The sequence below is a fragment of the Fundulus heteroclitus genome, chromosome 14 (genome assembly GCF_011125445.2).
Source record: "Fundulus heteroclitus isolate FHET01 chromosome 14, MU-UCD_Fhet_4.1, whole genome shotgun sequence".
NCBI classification, from domain to species: domain Eukaryota; kingdom Metazoa; phylum Chordata; class Actinopteri; order Cyprinodontiformes; family Fundulidae; genus Fundulus; species Fundulus heteroclitus.
Genome location: NC_046374.1, coordinates 10,611,085 through 10,628,143, shown reverse-complemented (window position 1 = coordinate 10,628,143; position 17,059 = coordinate 10,611,085). Strand labels below are relative to the sequence as shown.

At 42.2% G+C, this 17,059-nt stretch overlaps 1 protein-coding gene across 3 annotated transcripts in view; it reads left to right on the top strand.

Moving 5' to 3' along the window:
• Window positions 1-16,888, top strand: part of zgc:109889 (WH2 domain-containing protein) — a 47,357-nt gene extending 30,469 nt beyond the window's left edge. For 2 of the 3 annotated variants that reach the window (XM_036146270.1, XM_036146269.1), the window contains exons 4-11: window positions 4,298-4,451; window positions 4,557-4,674; window positions 6,532-6,600; window positions 7,130-7,174; window positions 7,953-8,086; window positions 8,873-9,172; window positions 9,626-10,038; window positions 12,104-16,888. In XM_036146270.1, the coding sequence (XP_036002163.1) occupies window positions 4,298-4,451; window positions 4,557-4,674; window positions 6,532-6,600; window positions 7,130-7,174; window positions 7,953-8,086; window positions 8,873-9,172; window positions 9,626-10,038; window positions 12,104-12,261 (1,391 nt within the window). In that variant the 3' untranslated portion in view covers window positions 12,262-16,888. The remainder of the gene's footprint in view (window positions 1-4,297; window positions 4,452-4,556; window positions 4,675-6,531; window positions 6,601-7,129; window positions 7,175-7,952; window positions 8,087-8,872; window positions 9,173-9,625; window positions 10,039-12,103) is intronic. The other variant, XM_036146271.1, reaches the window with a different exon arrangement.
• Window positions 16,889-17,059: the final 171 nt, after the last annotated feature.

Here is a 17,059-nt window from a genome sequence, read left to right as displayed (position 1 = left end):
TGAAAAAAATCTCCTGTAGTCCTGTAACAGTCAGATGTGAGAGTTTGTCGCCCCATAAGTCTCGGGTCTTTAGAGAGCGGGTCCAAGTAAGGGCCGAACACTTTGTTCTTGAAGTCAATGCCACGTGTGACATTTGAGCCACCTTGTCACCCACGACACTGAGATAAACTTGTAAATGTAGATGTAGAGCATAGTTTCCTAATAATCTTGAAACTCTTCTGACTCAGAGCGAGTAGAAGAAACTAGATAGTAGATAGCGGTCCTTGCTCCGCCTTGTTTATCATAGTTCCAGTTGCTTAAAAACTTTAAGTTATCTGATTAGCAAACAAATGTGAAGGTAAAAAAAATCACTTTCACTTGCCATACCCGGGCTTGATCACTGCCACGCCTGAAGAATGAAAAATCACTTTATCAGATCTATCTGACAACATAGATTAGCTAAAAGAGCTCTATAGCAACCTAAGCATTTCATTTTTAATTTTACTGCTTTTCTTTTTTTCATATTTTTATTTTACCTTTAGATGCATTTTTGTCTATTTTATTTACCCTTGAATTCTCTTAGCTTGTTTTTTCCACAAGCCTTTTTTATTTCTGTCTATTTTTTTTTTCAAAATGTCTGTCTGCTTTTTGAATTTTACGTGTGTAGTTCTGCCTCATTATGCAAATAAGTTGGGCTGTCCTTCATTGGGTCAGCTCCTCTGGTCTTGGTCAATCTGAAAGAAGATGCAGGATCTTTGTGTGCAGATCGATTGTGCTTCCTCAGTTTGGCATCAGAAATGCGTACAGATCCGGCAAATAATGAAAAAAAATATGAAGGTGAATTGAATTAGAAAACCTGGTAAGTTTAATAAATTTGATATTTGAAACAAAACGTTGTCCACCCAGTAAGGTGCTGATTTCCTATTAATTGGAACATTTAAAATGTGTGTTGGGCTATTTGTATATTTCTGCTTTTACTTTTATATCAGTCAGTCAGTTTTTGGACCTCAACACAGTGTAGATATTCAAAGGATTGGCAAAACACTCATGTATATTCCATGCCTTTTTTATCACACTATTCTGGTTAATAACTATATTTGGGATGTTTGCAAGGATTTGCAGAAGGACAGAAATGTGTATCTTAGAGTACAGGACTTAAAGGGATAAAAAAAAAACAGCATGCATAGTGAAAAATGTAGAAAAACGAGAGCGTAAGGTATCTTTGAAGATGTGTGAATCAAAGTTGCATAGGCTTCTGCTGCAGTGGATTATTCATTTGGCCACAGGGACAGAGGCTTAGGAGGCAATGATCAAACACTGTTCAGACAGTATGATGCTTTCACTGCAAACGTACACACACTGAGGGATCACACAGCCCTTTGCCTTTTAGTTGTTAAGGAGCAAGACCCTTATGCACAAAGAATGCTTATCAGTGAGTAAAACACTGATTGGGACATTATGTTACACAGTTTGTGGTTAACCTTATCATACGCTGGGCTGGAGTCGACTGGTCCCACTCATGTGTGGATGTGTGAAGCAATGTGTGTGTTTTGGAAAATGGGAAATCCTGGATAGTTCTGTGGTAAACCACAGTGTCCAAACAAGAAAGAGAGAGGCCTGTTAAGCCCTGGACTAAGATGTTCCACTTGTCCTGTTATCACCTCTAAGTCTGCACATGTCTGTTCATGTTTTTAATCGCACTGCACAAACCGTATTTTCATAATCTTAAGAAGGACCAATTTACTATTGACGTTTTTTTTTTCCAGTTTTCCATTTTTCGTGTTTGTGATTGCTAACTGTAGAAAGAAGATGTACTGCAAAACTTGCAAGGGAATTATGTTTCTTTGCAGAATGAATAGAGGGATACTCTAGAAGTCTACAAGTCAATTCACCCCTATGATTTCAACCTAACTTTACAGCATATTCAGGGTCTGGGAATATTTTGGTACATGTCTCTGATTCAAGGTCACAGTCTTGACAAGGAAGTAGAAAAAGTATTTTATTGTACTGATTTTATGTTAATTTGGTATAGTTGTTTTTTTTTTCTTTGTGCTGGGAGGTGATTTAGAATTTGGCAATGGTGATATGGCTTGATGGCGGAAGATTGAAATGAAAGCACAAACTTAAAACCCACACAGCAATCACCAACTTCAAATCTAAGAACTATAATGTGCAAGCAGTCATTGACAGAAAGCCACAAATATTTGGCCTCATGAGTTAAACATGTTTTTATTTTTATTATTTTCGCCTAAAGCTAAAATGCTGTATGGTGGAAAAGAAACACTGCATCACCCTAAACACAATCTAATAGCGAAATTATTGTCATTTTTAACAAGAGCATTTGTGAAAGAAGTATGGGGCTCAAAAAGCCACATGATTTTTGGAGTGCATTGTGGGATGCAGTCGCCATTTTCTGAGGCAACAGTTCTTGTTTACATCGCAGATTCGGATACTGTGCTGTGAGAGATAGAGATAACTTTGCCTGCGAGACGAATTCTCGTGGTATTTGTGCATTCACAAACACGCGAGAATCCATCTTGTACAAAAACAGTTCAGGTCAATCATGTTGCAGTATTGAGTTTAAGGCAGGACATACTGGTGCGATGAAACCAAGAGCGGCTGAGCAGAACTACAGCGCTACACCTTATCAATCTGGCTGGTCCAGTTAAGATAAAGGTGCAAAGTGCTTGAAAAATGGAACCTACCAAAGAGATAGGCAATGGACTGTACCGAGACAAGCTAGACCCTGTTCCGAAGGTTGCTATCTCAAAAAAAAAAAATCTCTAGGATGGGTGGAATTAATCCATATGAGAATGATGAATTGACAAAGGATTTACATGACCTGCCACTGGATATGGCAGTGAAAGCCAGGTTTGGTCGTATCACAGCTGCTGTCCAGGGTTCATTCAGCATCTCTTTGTCAGGTCAGAGATCCGAGCTCCTTGGCTTTGATTCCACATTAGAAAACCGAAAAATTAGAAACCCAGCTTTCTTTTTCCTGAAGCGTGAACCAGTGTGACAGTTAATGACGCAGCACGTTTGCACCATGTTTTGTACTTTTAAAAAAAAAAAAATGTATAGCAAGGACAGGGAAGCTACTTAGAGAAATGGTTGGAGCTAGACAGGGCAACACTGAAATAAAACCCATTCAAGGCTGCCTTGGCAGAAGACCATCATCCTGCAGGAAAACGGCCCTAAACAGAGAGCCACAGTTACACTGTGAGTGGTTTAGATCAAAGCACAGTCATGGTTTTAATGGCCCAGAATCCGGACCCAAGTAAAAACTCAGAACCTGTGGCAACACAATAATTGATCTTCCCAAAACACTCGCCACCAGATTTGTATAAATAAGAAATTAAAAACTAAAGGCCATTTCACTCCCACTTATCAATTAAGCGCCAATTTGTCTTGGTCTGTCAGATAAAAATTCCATTAGACTCCAAACAGTGAGATTTGTAGTTGGATGAGGCAAAATGTAAAAAAGTTTTAGATTTTAAAGACACAGCAAAGAAAGTGAATTTTAAAGTCAGTAGAAGGTAACGCTTAAAAGCGACAGATCATGCAAAATCCACGTTTATAACCCTTTAATAAATTTAATTGTGTTACCTGGAGTCTCTAGGAGTGCCAAAAAATGTGAATGCAGTCTGTCCAGAGCTGCATAGATGTCCTTATATTCGGTTTGGGTCATGTTTTTCTATCCGTTCAGTTTCCTCTTTTCTCTATTACATTTTCTGAACAATTATGTCACAGTATTTGCTGCAGAGCTGCTAAACAAGGTCATGGAGGTCTGACTTGCCAATTTCGTGATTCAGCCTTTTTGATTTGTCGGAGCAGTTTTGTAGTCCAAGCTCAAGGACACCAAAGCTCCGAATGGATATATTAGAATGTTTGGTTGCTCATTACACAACTCCTCAGCTTCCTACGAAAATGGCCAAATGGAGTGTACCTCCATAACCTGGAGGGGGGGGGGGGGGGTGTGAAGTGCTTCATTTAGATTTAAAGAGACAGCACCAAAACAAGTTGCTCTCAGGCACACCTCAGAACAGGGGTAAAATGAGGGAATGTGGAGTTCCCCTTTATACCTGACTTACAGTTCCACTTTCAATGTTTGTACCCTCCAAGAATATATATATGTATGTATGTATGTATGTATGTATGTATGTATGTATGTATGTATGTATGTATGTATGTATGTATGTATGTATGTATGTATGTATGTATGTATGTATGTATGTATGTATGTATGTATGTATGTATGAGTCAAGTCTTAACGACATTTAGTGACAATGTTACTAAACGCTCTCCTCTGTTCATTCAGTCTCACTGCAGGACATCAACATGAGAAAAGCATTTAAGAGCAGTACCATTCAAGACCAGCAGGTGGTGTCCAGGACCTCTGTGCCCAACCCCGTGGTGGAGATGTACCACCGCTGTGACAAGCCCCCGCCACTCAACATCCTCAGCCCTTATAGGTGAGTCACATTTGGAGTCAGTCTTATGTCCAATGTGTCTGTCTTTTTTGTGTTGCTTACTTTTTCTTTGTTTCACCTCACCCTCGTGCGCCTCGTCTCTGCAAGGGATGACAAGAAGGATGCACTGAAGTTCTACACCGATCCTTCCTACTTCTTCAACCTGTGGAAGGAGAAGATGCTGCAGGCCACGGAGGACAAACGCAAAGAGAAGAGGCGGCAAAAGGTAGCTGTCTGCTTCCCCGCACGTGCCAGATGCGTCCATTTGCATGTAAAGCTGTATTTTGGTTATGAAAGTATAGTTGGTGTGTCCATGTGGAGCTGGAGAAGAGTGTGGTTCAGAAATATTAATAGAAATAAAATCATCCTCTGCTTTAATTTGCTAATTTGTTCTCTTTTGCCTACTTGTGTCGTGTTCTGCTTTTATTTGAGTCCATGCTTTCGTATCTGAATGTTCTCACCCTTTAGCTTTTCTCTGTTGAATACAGCAGCAGCTGGGGAGAGAGAGGGTACTTGTAGTCAGGAAATGGTCAGAGCTTTTTATAAAGCTCTTTTATAACCTGATATCTGCTCTACAAGAGCAAATATGCAACTATATGTCGAGACATTATTTTAAACCATTTTTTTTACAACAAACAATTTGGAAGGGGTTTTCGAAGCATGAACTAGGTGCAGAGGTTTGAATTTATGGAAGATTTCTGCAGCAAAGAGACAACATTTTTTGTAGAGGTTCAAAGCTGTATTTACACTGTTAGATATTACATGAGACTACAGGTTGTTGGAGCTGCTGAAAGCAGTTACTGGGAAAATAACAGATAATTCACAGGTATTTTGTAGCCTACGTCACAGATGTGGCATACATAGATATGGATAATAGGAGTAATAAACAAAAACAGTCAGTTTTCTCAAGGCAGCATGTACAAGTGGCTAAAGTTGCTATTCCACAGCCTGGCAGATAATGCCCAGTAGTGAACACTTTCTACTGGCAACATATGAAGGGTGTACCACTCTTGCTGGGTGTGTCCCTGCTGATCGATAAGAAGATGATGTAACCATTATTCAGGGCTCGCTCTTCCTCTTTTCTTGTTCCCACGTTGAACCTGTTTAAAACCTCAGTAGTGATCTGAACCATTTATCTGGCTTGTTTAGATTAAAGGTGTTAAAATATAGTTTCTGTTTTAAGAGTAATACCCTACTAAGGAAGTTATTTATGTATTCATTGTGTGACTGCTTCTCCGGGGTAAAAGGGCCGAGAACGGCGCAGAGGCACCTAGCTGCCAACGAGGTGGTAGTCATTAACAACACTACAATTAATTCTTAAATTACCCTCCCTCAGCAATTTGAGCCTCAACCACATACTTTTTTTTAGCCAACAATCATCTGACTTACTGTAAGTCTGCCACCTGCAAGAGTTGATTTAAATGAGTTGGTTTCCATGTACACATCCCCACTTTTAAGATTTCTCAACAAAAGGCAGTTTTTTATATGGATCATTGTCCTGTAGGAATGTCCTGTTGGATTCTAGTCTCAACCATTAAGCTGCTGATTGGTTAAACTACATTTTAGTGGGCTGGGTGAGTGTGTGGGTTCAGTAAAGTCTGTGTTTACACATGTTTTATACCAACACAGCTAATTAGAAAGTAGTGGGGGGAAAAACGGCTTTTTTATTTCAAGAATAATTTAGATCGACTAATCAAACAAAACATAAATCTTTCCATTCAGATCCCAAAACAGCTGCTGTTGTATGCGTTTGCTGCTTTTTGTCAATGTTTCTGTTGAATTTAATGCTTATTTCATCTTTTTTGTTCCTTCCCTCTGGGTGTATTCATTGCAGAGAGCAAAAAAAAAAATCATTTTTGAACCTTACATTAAGCTTTCACTTGCAAAAAAACAAACAGGTTTAAAAGGGTGAAGAAACTGCAGGAGGCTGCCTCAGACTTTGCTCTCCTTTATTCCCTCAGTGCCTCCTCCTTCCTTTCTCTTAGTCATCTGTAGCTGGCTGGCCTTGGGAGATGTAGCTCCTCTTTCCTCTTCCTCTGCTCAGTCTAATGCACCAGCGTGTCTTTCTCCCATGTTTCCGTAGGGCTGTCCGGCCCACCCCGACAGGCCCCACTCCCGACAGGCCCAACCCAGGAGCCCCCTGTCCATCTCTGTAAGGCGATCCAGACCCCTAACCCCCCCACCCCTCCTGCCCTTCACTTCCTGCCCTCACACTCCATTAAAACATATTATATACTCACCTATCAACACCTGTACAGGGCACACACATAGTAACTCAGAAAGAAACAGTATTCAAACACTAAAACAAAGTAATTTTTAATGTATTAAAGAAAAAAAAAATCTACACACACACACGTGCACTCCTGTCTGTGTGTGTCCGTGTGGATTCTGTCACATAATCTCACTGCCTCACCCTCTCTCTAACCTCCTGTGTTTGCTTTTGGTTGGCTTGTTGTGTTCCCACCCATTTTTGGCTCCGTCGTCCGCCGTGTGCTAGTCCATGTTGCACAGTGGTGAGCTGGGTAGTGGCTAGAGCAGTGTGTTTGGGTCGTGTTTGGTTCAGTGTGATGAAGTAGCTGGTAAAAGGGGTCCAGATTACTTTCCGTCTGCATAAGAAAAGCCAAGAGTCAATGACTGAGTTTCTCTCCACCCCTGTTTGTCTGTCCGTGTGTCCTCCGTAGGAGCAGCAGAGGCAGGTGGAAGACCCCAGCAGAGAGGTGAAGAAGGTCAGTAAAGGCTTGCTTGCATCGTCGTCTCAGAGTTGCTGCTTGACTGACTAGGAAATCAGCACCTTACTGGGTGGACAGCGTTATGATCTCACACAACAGATCCCACCCGGTCGTTATTCATGAAACCGAGAGGAAACCAAACAGAAACGTTACAAATCTAAGTATACCCGTACTGAATTCTAATCTGTAGCATACAAGCATTCACTCAATGTCGAGGAAAAAAGATATCAGCAATGGTCTTTGAGAAACGGCTATTTCCCATGAATCTGGGAAGAGGTTTTAAGGCCCATTTCCAAACATCTTGAGGTGCATAATTTCCCAGAGAGAAAAATAAATATTTGACTTTGATACATTAAGGACAGGAAATCATTTCCTCAAGAGTGGACATGCTGCTGAATTTATTTTAGTGTTAAGCGAAACTGTAAAAATCCAACGAGTTTAAAGGCCTCCATTTGCATGTCAGATGTTACATATCATGCACATGTTAGGTTTACGTTCTGCTGGATAGTGTGCCACCATCTAGTCTAGTTTTTGTGCCACACTTAACTTATCATGCCAGAGACACCACTGCTCTTAACTATATTGAAATAGAATATGATGATGTCCTCTGCAGGTTTTTTTTAAACAAATTATCTAATCGGTTGTAAGACTGGACTAGTTCTGATAAGTTTCTGTAAAAAAAAAAAGAACTATACTCATTTATTATTTAATTTTTACCAAAAGAAAGAAGAAAACATTGTTTATCTATATTTTTGCTGCTGTTTCACTCTTGCAGGTGCGTAAGGCTCGTAACAGGCGTCAAGAATGGAACGTCCTGGCCTACGACAAAGAGTTCAGACCTGACGCCAGGCTCACCCCCTCGCCTTACCACGGCATGTCTTCTGAAGGATCTCTGTCCCCAGACAGCAGGTATGTGCTCTCAAGCCTGAGCTCACCCCAAACCAAGTCAGCTGTACCTCTAAGGTACCTGCTTCTCTGTTTCTGGTTATTCCAGCCACGCCAAGCACACATTCATTTGACCTCATTTATTAAAAAATCTGTCCAGATGGGGTTTTCACATTAGAATTATATAAAATATCACTGTAAAATGTAGAAACTTCCAGTGTCTTAAAAAGGTATTGATGACCCGTTGAACCTATATTTTGCTACGTTACATACACAAATTTCAATGTATTTTACTAGGATTTTATGTGATAGACCAAACCAAGGAGAGCATTGTGCTGAAATGGAAGGAATAAATATATATATATTTTTGACAAACAGAAGTATAAAAGGGATATTTGCATACGTATTCAGATACCCTTTATAGCAGCAAAAGGTGGTTCTACAAAGTATTAATGATGACACTTTTAATGAACACAAATCCCCACTTCACAGATTTTTACATTAAACAATTGGAAGTCATTTATCTCTTTTAGCCTCCCAATCATGCAGTAGTTTGTGTTAGTCTGTCTCATAAAATCTCAATACTCCTAATTTTAAGCCTGACAAAATTTGGAAGTAAGTAATGGGCTGTAATACATTTGTAAAGCACAGTAGGCTACATGGTACCCGTGTTGTTAGAAGTTCTGTGCTGCCCTCTTCTGGGAAATGAAAGAAAGAGCCACGGAGTATTTTTTTTTTCATATTTACAAATGAACTTTCGTTGATATACTTGTATCAATTCCCCTCCACTCCTCAATTTTAAACCAATAGGTCAATGGCATCCGACTCTTACCCAGCAAGTCCCAACCACCCAGCTACCCAGGCCCCGAGCGCCGCCCATCCCGCTGACCACCATGGCAGGGAACACCTCGCTACCGCCCAGACACAGTCCCTTGATCGTGTCCTGAGGCCAGCCAACCAGCCCCCTGGAGCTGCCGGAGCAGGACCCCCGGGTCGACACGTAGCTTCTCTAGGCAGGACCCCATCAGCACACGGTGCCCAGGCCGGAGGAGATCCGACAGTTAACGGGCCGAGGCAACAGTCGATTAAGGACTACCGAGCTGGGCACGGGTAGGCTTGCTAATTTAGTTGAAAAACTGACATCATCGACAATATTGAAGTTTAAATGTTTCAATGCCTTTAATTTAGTCCAAATAATGTCATTATACTAATTGTCAGTCTATCCATTTAGTTGAAAAAAGTCCTAGGGTGAAGATTTTGGATTCTCTTTCCAGTCCAATTAAGGGAAGCATACAGACAGATCTTAGGAGAGGTCTGTGGTCCTAAGAGGAGCTGGTACTACCAGTCTTCTTGGCTGATTGAATTACAAGTGGACATGGCTAACCATGATTGTTAACATCTGGCATTAAAACTAATCCTGAGTGATTAGATCTCGCTTATCTGAGCTACATACAAAGAAACAGTCGTGTCTGCTGAGGTTTCTGTCAAATGACCTGGAAATCTCATAAATAATTCTGCCGTTTCATGCCATATTTGTATATTTGCTTTCTTTTCTCTCTTCAGTGGGCAGCCCTCCACCATCCCAGAGTACTACATTCCCCCGGCCCCTCCCCCACCACCCCCAACCATCCCCTCCGCCCAGACGGCCTTCGATTCTGCCACGGCACCGCCCTCTGCCGCCGCCTCCGCCATCCCTCCGACCTCCTCTGCCCTCTCTTGCCACTACTCCCCCTCTCCTCCTCCTCCCCCGGCCAACTATGTACCCTCACCCGCCCACCCCCCTTCAGGCGCACCCCCAGCGGCTCCTCCGCCCCCACCTCCCGGAATGCCCGCGGGACACCAGGCTCACCCGTCCCCGCCACATGCCGTCGGTCAGGTGGCTGTCGATTCGGCGCCTTCGACAAGGAAGTCGACCATGCTGGGGATGATCCCGATGAGCGATGCCCGCTCCGACCTGCTGGCCGCCATACGTAGAGGTAAGAGTGTGGAAATTTCTGGATGTGTGACTACAATCTTTCTTTTGGAATAAAAATAGAGCTTAGTACTGTTTGGCTATCCTGAGATGTTTCAATATGGTTCATCAGAGCAGCATTATGGTAGCTAATAATGGGCTAGTTAAGGACTCAGAGGTCATCCACATTCATTCTGTTCTTTTACCTTTATGCAGTATGATCTCAATACTATACAATAATATATTTCACTCAGTAAGTCGGACTCGTTTCCAGTGAGAGTTGGACTCCGCCAAGGTTGCCCTTTGTCACCGATTCTGTTCATAACTTTTATGGACAGAATTTCTAGGCGCAGCCAAGGTGTTGAGGGGATCCGTTTTGGTGGCCTTAGGATTGCGTCTCTGCTATTCGCGGATGACGTGGTCCTATTGGCTTCATCAGGACATGATCTACAGCTCTCACTGGAGCGGTTCACAGCTGAGTGCGAAGCGGCCGGGATGAAAATCAGTGCCTCCAAATTAGAGACCATGGTCTTGAACCGGAAAAGGGTAGAGTGCCTTCTCCGGGTTGGAGAGGATGTGCTGCCCCTAGTGGAGTAGTTCAAGTATCTTGGGGTCTTGTTCACGAATGAGGGGAAGATGGAGCGGGAGATCTACAGGCGGATTGGTGCAGCGTCTGCTGTGAAGCGGGCGCTGTACCGATCCGTTGTGGTGAAGAGAGAGCTGAGCCAAAAGGCGAAGCTCTCGATTTACCGGTCGATCTACGTTCCTACCCTCATCTATGGTCACGAGCTTTGGGTCGTGACCGAAAGAACGAGATCCCGGATACAAGCGGCTGAAATGAGTTTTCTCCGTAGTGTGTCTGGGCTCTCCCTTAGAGATAGGGTGAGGAGCTCAGTCATCCGGGGAGGACTCAGAGTAGAGCCGCTGCTCCTCCACGTCGAGAGGAGCCAGTTGAGGTGGCCCGGGCATCTGGTCAGGATGCCTCCTGAACGCCTCCCTGGTGAGGTGTTCCGGGCACGTCCCACCGGGAGGAGGCCCAGGGGAAGACCCAGGACACGCTGGAGGGACTATGTCTCTCGCAGGCCTGCGAACGCCTTGGGATTCCCCCGGAGGAGCTGGCCCAAGTGGCCGGGGAGAGGAACGTCTGGGCCTCCCTACTGAAGCTGCTGCCCCCACGACCCGACCCCGGATAAGCGGAAGAAGACGGACGGACGGACGGACGGACGGACGGACTAATGTTCCGTAGCCTGATTTTATTTTATTGGTATTTCAGTTTAATGAACATGGCCAAAGACCACCCAAATTACACTTATGGTGTATGCTTCCTTTATATCCAGCCAAGGCTCACTTTTCACCTGTTAATCTATTATAAATCCTGTAAAATTGTCTTGCCCGTGTATTTTGTAATTTTTTTTCCTTTAATTAATTAAGTTGTATTTATAGAGCACCATTTTAGACTGTGGTTTTAGACAAGTTGTGTTCTAAATACAGTGCATTAAAGGCCGTCTCTAAGGACTAGTGACAGGAACGGCAGTTCTTTTGACAGTACTGAATCACTTGAACCAGTTAAATAAAATGATTCGTTCAAGAGTCGTTCACACAATCATTCAGTTCATGTAACTACATTTTCAGTTCCTTACAGTTAAAATAGGCAACAAGCAAGGCTTTAGTGACATTTTGTTCCTTAACAATTTAAACAAGTATTAAAGATCAGACTGACTTTTCAGGCTGTCTCCATACCCTATTTTGAAGTTTTAGAAACCAGAAGTCAGTAAGCTCAGATGGAAAAAGGAACGAATATGTCTGTAAATATGACTTTTGGATCAAAAATCTATCTCATGGGAAAAGAATATAAATCCAGATTACGTCATAAAAAAAATAGTTACGTAAATCACTGTATTATGTATCATAAACCACTAAAGGGGACCGATGAAGGAACCAAAGTGTCTCTGTGTTCAATTGTGCTGCCATTTCAACATAATGGACGTACTTTCAGTGGTATTTAAAGCATCAGCAGACACAATGCCGTCAGCAGACACAATGCCGACTGACTCATCGGACCTCAATGCTCTTTCCTTTCTCCCTTACAGGCATCCAGCTGAGGAAGGTGCAGGAGCAGAGGGAGCAAGAAGCTAAGCGGGAGCCTGTTGGGAACGACGTGGCCACCATCCTATCGCGCCGCATCGCTGTGGAGTACAGCGAATCCGACGACGACTCTGAGCTGGACGAGAACGAGTGGTCTGACTAAAAATAAGAAAAGAGAAAAGATGAGACGGAGCAGGGAGGCTGAACTGGTGGCACTAACAGAGAGGGTGAGGGGAGGGAAACGTTACATCGAGTCAGTAATGAAGAGATTGTGTTAGTTGCGGTTTGCATTTTAACTACGAGGTGAAATGAAAAACCAATCGTACATTTGTTTACACAGACGGTCGGGCAGGGCTTGGGGAAGGCTGAGCAACAGGTTGATATTTTCAGCATGCATGGTTGCCCCTCGCAACGCCTCTTCTTCAACTGCGAGCCCAGAGGCTTTTGTGTCAGACCACCTGTGGTGCGTGGCACAACAAACGCACCTTCCATCTCAGCAGCCTTCCGCCCCCGTCCGCTCATTTTTAACCACACACACGGAGCTGTGAAAAAAAACAAACCCATAAGCGTCTCCCCCACCTACACATTTGAGTGGTAATTGTTAGCTTTGTGTTGGCAGGGCCCCTAATGAGTATGGGCTTAATGTATTTATAGAACACCTGGTATAGCACAAAAAGGTTTTATCGATAGTGCAATCTTGACTTATCTGCCAAATGTTCCCAAAGAAGTTTTGGAAACAGTTCAGAATAATCAGGGAGAATGATAGCTTATTAGCGGATTACTGTGCCTGTTTAGGAACCGTGCACACTCATGATAGACAAAGCCACACTTTTGGGAGTTCGGTCCTCCTGACAAACATCTGACAACCGGATCAACGGCAACAGCCTTTAGGGATTAAACATATGAAATAGTAGCTTAATATCTCATCAGGTTTGCTTTCTTTGGTTGTGTTGGATGAGTTTTTATTAAAACCACACTTAAAAGTACACGGTTAGATTTGTGAAAATGTTGCCATGGATTTTTCCATATATAAGTGCAACTACATTTGTATTTCGTCAAAATCACACTTTTTCATTCCGCTCAACGTCCCTTTGATTTACAAACTTTATGAACGTCCAGCTGCTTTAGCAATTAATAATAAAGAGTCCGTATTACGTTTGTTTCTGATCTATTGCCACTAAACAACTAATTTTCCAGTACATAAAGAGTAAAGCAAGCAAAACCTGACTGAACTTTAATTGTGTAGACCTGTAGTGTCATTAAAGTTAATAATGATGTATGTCTGTTACTAAAGAAACACATATCAAGAATCCAGAGTTAAATTGCCGGTGTGTGAACACATGCCTGTCAAATAAACCTGATTCTGATGCTGTAAAAGAAAAAGCTTTGCTGCCATCTTGTGGTCATAGTGTTTCCCAAAATACCAAATTCACCTAATTTACATAATAAAGACTAAAATTCATATCTATTGTACATCCTACATTCAAATAATCAACAATCTATTCTTAATCCAGAACATTTTTGATGACAGAAACACTTTTTTCTATCTAATCATAAATAAATTCAGGCCAATAAGACCAAGGTTTCTGCCCAAAAGAAAAACTTCTACCTCACTCATCCACCACAACGGATTCGGCCTATCACCAGTGTTCCCGTGCTAATACACTGCTCAAACAAATTTAAGGGCCACTCTTAGAACACGTCGGGCTCAGTCTGAGGTGTAACCTGGTGACGTCGGATGGACCTAAACAGGATGTCCCAGAGATGTTCTATTAGATTTAGGCCTGCGGAGCGTGTAGGCCAGTCAGTGGTATCCATTCATCCTCCAGGACCTGCCTGCTTGCTCCTGCCACATAAGACTTGGTATTTCCATGTGCCAGGAGGAACCCAGGACCGACTGCACCGGTGAAGGGTTTACTAATGGCTCCAGGAGGATTTCATTTAGATACCCAGTGGAAGTCAGGGTGCCATTGTTTATCCTGTACAGGTCTGTGCGCCCGTTTATGGGGGTGACTCCCCTGACCAGCACTGCCCCACCATCAACTCGATCATGCTGAACAAGCAGCTTCTCCAGACCATTTCAGTTTACAGGGTGTACCTGCTCGCATCTGTGGGAAAAAAAAAAACAGGGCATCGGTACCACCGTTCCAATTGTGGTGGTATTTGGCAAATGCCGACTTCATAAGGTCACCCTCTTGAAGTCAGTTTCTAATGGTTTGGTCAGAGATATTACCGCCAGTGGCCCGCTGGAGTTCACCTTGTAGGGCTCTGACTGTGCCCATCCTCTTCCTCCTTGCACTAAGGAGCAGATACCACTCCTGCTGATGGGTTAAGGACCCCCAAAAGCCTGGTCCAGCTCTCCTACTGTAACCGTCTCCTCGAGTCTCCTCTACGCTCTTGAGCCGGTGCTGGGAGATACAGCAAACCTTCTGGCAACGGTGGCTATTAATGTGCCATCCTGGTGGAGATGGACTACCTGTCCAACCTCTGTAAGGTCCAGGTTTCGCCTCATGCTGCCAGTAGTGACGCTGACCCTGGTCAAAATGGAAAAACTACTGAAAAAACCGTCCAAAAAAAACATAAGGAGGGTAAAACGTCTGTGGCCTCCACCTGGAAAAACCGTTCCTGTTTTAGTGGTTGTCTTGTTGTTTCCTCTTTAGTTCACCTGTTGTCAGTTTCATCACCACCAGAACAGCCGGCGCTGATTAACAACCTCCTCTACCACTGGCCTGACCAGATAAATAACCCACAAGTTTAACCAATTCGATATTATACTCTGATTAAAAAGGATTCCTTTAAAATTTTTGAGCAGTTTAAAGCATTGACGAAAAGCATAGTATGGCCTCCTTAATAAAATAATAAAAACATTTTCATAATGCAGAAACATTATATATATTTTTGAATTTCATTTCAGTACTAAGAACAACGTTTGAAGTTATTTTAAAGAAATGCATTTTAAGTGTGTTTTAAACCTATTAGCGATCCTCTGTCTTAAAGCTTTGTTTGATCTTGTGGGATGTTAGTGAAACCTTATTTTTATTATAGGTGGACAGAGAAGATAGGAAAACCTTTTGGGTAAAGGGGTTCAGAAGCCAAGCTCCCAAAAGTTGGTGTAGTTTTTAATCTTTTTTAATGGTGAGATACTGTGGTTCTGCCACTGAGATAGTTTAGTAAAAGATGCCACAACCATGATGACGCTAACGTGGGATGACAAGCATCACCAGCCTTGTTAAAGTTGTTGTTCTGCCTACATATCATTGCTTCAGCCGGTCAATCAAGCTAGACAGCTTATCCCACTGTTTTGTGCATTTTTATTTATTTTTTTATTCTCACCCTTTGTCAGTCATTCCTAATTCGCTGCCTGTGACTGTATGCTGTGGTCTTCTATAAATGCTTCAAGGCTAAACCACGACCAGCACCGTACTCATAAAAAAGTTCATCATCTTGACGACATTTGCTCCTTTCGGACGCCCCACTCGGTTGAAGCTGTTGCTTCTTGTGGAGGCTTTGTGAATTCTAAATGAATATGTGTAAAAGACTTGCAACGCTAATATATAGTATAATATCTCCTCTCTCTTTTCAATATAGGTTTGACTAATCCGCAGTGTGAACTGATTGGACTGTAGTGTTTCTCTAATGTGCTTTTCCTTTTATCTTGTTTTTTTTAAGTGCTGCAGTGAGACGTCTGCTTTATTTTAGGGTTATTTTAGGTGAGGTGCCAGATGTGTCCGAGAAGCCAGCTAAAAGATTTTATTTCTCCGCAGATTGACCCGACGTATACCTATCTCGAGCAAAAGCGAATATTCAGCGGAAGAAAGCGTTTGATACGACTGTCTTATGTCGGATTGTACATCAGAAGCGGCGTTTTGAAAGTGAAAACACAAGCCGATATTGTTCAGGTTTATTTTTTTACATAACGTTTACTTTAGCAAAAAATATCATTTTCCGTATCTGAGACTTTTAAAGCTTTGGTGTTCCACAACTTTAAAGAGCGCACCGTGTTGCTTTGTTGCAGGTTAGGCCACGCTTTCGGATGACTTACTTTCTTGATGTATATAAACACAATAGTTGGCTTTCTCAGAATTTGCACTCTCTTGTAGAATACAATCACATCTGGATTGAGGACTGAATGATACGATACGTTGATGAGTTCTTGGTGTTCTCCCTAAAAGTCTGAAATAAGATTTTCAAACTGTGCCATGAAGCAAAACAGAAAAAAAAGCACATCTAAACAGCCAGCGTGGGTTTGCCACAAAGCTTGGTGAGAGTTTACTTAAAAAAAAAAAAAAACTAAAGGGTTATGTTGTACCAGAGGAGTCAGAGGTCTAAAATCTGCTATATTAATCCAAATTGTTTCTTCAATGGTCGTGTTGTTGTGCAGGAGTCATAGATACACACACATCTACATCTAGCCAGCATTAAAATAAATATTTCAGGATCCCAGAATGTAAAGCTCTAACTTAACTCATTTGACTGACAAAAAAACTGCACTTGCCAATAAAACCAAATACCCAACAACTGCGGAGACGCAAAATGACACAACTGTCCAAACACCCATACCTTGTGTATCTATGGCTTCTGGCTTTTAAGAAAATATTCTTCTGTGTTGAAAATGTGACAAAATGAATCATGTTGTATAGACTTTTGGTAAGGCAGCCTTTGAGGTGAAATGCATTTGGTTAACTATAACCTAGACAGTAAAACAAAGTTAAGCTGTGTATTGCACACTAAAATCAGCTGTAAGCAAGTATGCATGTGACTATAGTCAATAAATAGTGAGTAAAACAACAGATTGTCTTCTTTCCATCTCAGAGTGTTAACATTTTATTCTTCACGATGTCAGTAGCATTGCAGCCAAAATAATTCTCTTTTTTTCCGGTTTCATGCATGAGTTGTCTATTATCTGAAGTTCGAGCCACCGCTTCTCCACATCAAAAGGCGTCAGTTGTTTGGACATCGGG